Source organism: Aphanomyces astaci (assembly GCF_000520075.1).
Source record: "Aphanomyces astaci strain APO3 unplaced genomic scaffold supercont1.73, whole genome shotgun sequence".
NCBI classification, from domain to species: domain Eukaryota; phylum Oomycota; class Saprolegniomycetes; order Saprolegniales; family Verrucalvaceae; genus Aphanomyces; species Aphanomyces astaci.
The window spans coordinates 44,393-46,772 of NW_009798336.1; the positions used below are offsets into that span (position 1 = coordinate 44,393).

At 46.7% G+C, this 2,380-nt stretch overlaps 1 protein-coding gene and 1 pseudogene across 2 annotated transcripts; both read left to right on the forward strand.

The window, feature by feature from the left end:
* The first annotated feature begins 232 nt into the window (after positions 1-232).
* On the forward strand, positions 233-301 carry H257_15655 (annotated as a pseudogene). Its single transcript has one exon. The product of its transcript is annotated as a tRNA-OTHER (tRNA).
* A 1,094-nt stretch (positions 302-1,395) lies between these two features.
* On the forward strand, positions 1,396-2,120 carry H257_15656 (hypothetical protein; the record flags this gene model as incomplete). The annotated part of the gene is made up of 2 exons (XM_009843826.1): positions 1,396-1,716; positions 1,782-2,120. 2 exons carry the CDS (start codon positions 1,396-1,398, stop codon positions 2,118-2,120), a joined length of 660 nt encoding a protein of 219 aa, XP_009842128.1.
* Between the last annotated feature and the right edge of the window lie 260 nt (positions 2,121-2,380).

The following is a 2,380-nucleotide window of genomic DNA, read 5'->3' on the forward strand; positions in this document are numbered from 1 at the left end:
CACTTGGAAATTGGACTGGGTTGAACTTCAGCAGTCACCCCTGTAGTACAGTACGCCTGACGTCAGCACGATATTTGCAGGCGGCTAAGCCACATACGATGGACTGTCGATTGATTTGATGCTATTAATAGGTAATGTTATTAATACAGAAATACTTGTACAGTACTTCGAAGTAACGTTACAGTACCGGTAACGTTACGGTAGTAAAACATTATTGTGACAGATAACCCATGACATGCTCAGTGGTAGAGCATCGGTTTCTTAACTCAAAGGTCGAGGGTTCGATCCCCGGATTATTTCCGCAAGGATTTATCCGTCCCTCCCCTGGGGAATCCGGACAACAATGGAGACGAGGACCGAACTTCGAAGAAGATCGGTCGAAGGACGAGGTACTGTATGAAGCGTTGAGCGAAGTAAAAACCGAAGCTTACACACCCTGGTCGAGCAGGCGCGTTACAATTGGCGAAGCGGTTCCACAACATATACCGGTAGTTCTAGTATCGGCCCTCGCGGAGGAATGTCTTATAAGTACTTAAATGATAATCCAAACTCAATTCACCATGACATGCTCGAATAGATATGATACTCACATGTGATTGGTCAGTTGGATTCGAGCGTGGATTGGTCAGTCCAGTTCATCGGACGCCATCACGCGAAGATGCCGCGAAGTGCAGTGGTGTCCCGTCGCCACCCCGGCACACGATTCCACATCGATGCCGTCACATGAACGAACATGATGAATTCAATGCAATCGAATCACAAATTTCAAGGCAGTACTGGGCTTACGGGTCGTTACAAACTCCGAACAAGAGTTTACAGGTAATCCTGGAATATATAACACTGTGAATGAACGTTTGACTGGTTTATAAGTAAAAACAATTAAACCTATTAACTGTTATTAATACTACGTAGAATCTATTTTCTTTCAAAGTGGATTTTAACAACAATGCTAACGTTACCCACGTGGGCACGTCATGGGTGCACTTGTTAACCAAGCTTCGCCATGCTTCATCGGACGTCATGACTTGCTCGTCACTCTCATGTCGCGCAAAATTACTATTGGGCGATGGATTTTAAGGGACACTTGCTACTTCGAATTTGCCAATTGATCGGAAATGATTGGTTGAATAGCTTCGAACTTCGATGCAAATCTCAATCTTTAGCCAATCACATAATGACTTTCACAAATTCAAATCTTATTGGCTATAATATTAAAATCCGTCACCCCCTGTAGTACTTACTAGGTACATAATAATAAGTATGTCAACAAACATTTGACCTTCCAAAAATCAGATAGCGGCATCATTTGATTGGCTATTTGATTCTTAGAATCGCCAATCTGGTATCCGGATATGAATCCGCGATTAATACAATGTAATAGTAACGTCATTCGCCATGGACACGACAAAGGCGGACAAGGTACAGGCGCGAAAGGCGAGGAAGCGAGCGTACTTGCGGCAGTTCATGCAGGGCTACCGAGTCAAGGTCAAGGACGCGACCCTTTTGCTAAGGGAACAAGTCACGGCACTGGAGGCCGAGTACGCGCGGCGGTCGTTCCCAACCATGATGCCGTGGCACGAAGTGGCTGACGCGCTGCAGACCGAACGGTCCAAGTCCGAAACGGAAGCGCACCAACTGCGACGGAAGCTTCGGTCCGTGGAAACGCAATCGCGTGTAATGCAGCAGTGGGTCGTTGCCCACTTGGCGGCCATTCCGGTAGCACCTCACTCGCCACTCCCTTCCTACACCTACCTACCTGTACCAACAACGTCCACTTGTAGAGGTCGCCGGACGCCGCGGTTCAGACTTGGCGCAACGTAACGCTGTTAAAGGACCCGACATCGCGCCAACTGGGGAAAGACTGGATCCTGCAGCAAATGTACCACAACACCGACCGGATGTTTGCATCTCATGGGTTTCCCGCCATCGCGTCCATGCAAGCCATGTACGAAATGGATGTCCAGGCGTCCCATACAAACGATGCCGAGTGCATGTACTACCACGCGAAGCGGCAAATGGAGTCGGCACCCCCGGATGCGATCATGCGATTCATGTATCGACACCACCTTTGCCGCATCCTCATGGCGGACGGCGACATTCCTGTCACGTACCCTGTATGACACTTGATTGATGTGATGTCATTGTTCAATGTGGACACTTGAGTTCTGTGATTTCATTTTTCAATGTGGACATTTGATTTCTGTGGTGTCACTATTCAATGTGGACACTTGATCGATGTGATGTTATTATTCAAAATGTGGACACTTGATTGATGTGATGTTATTATTGAACGTGGACATTTGATTGATGTGATGTTATTTTTCAATGTGGACACTTGATTGATGTGATGTTATTATTCAATGTGGACACTTGATTGATG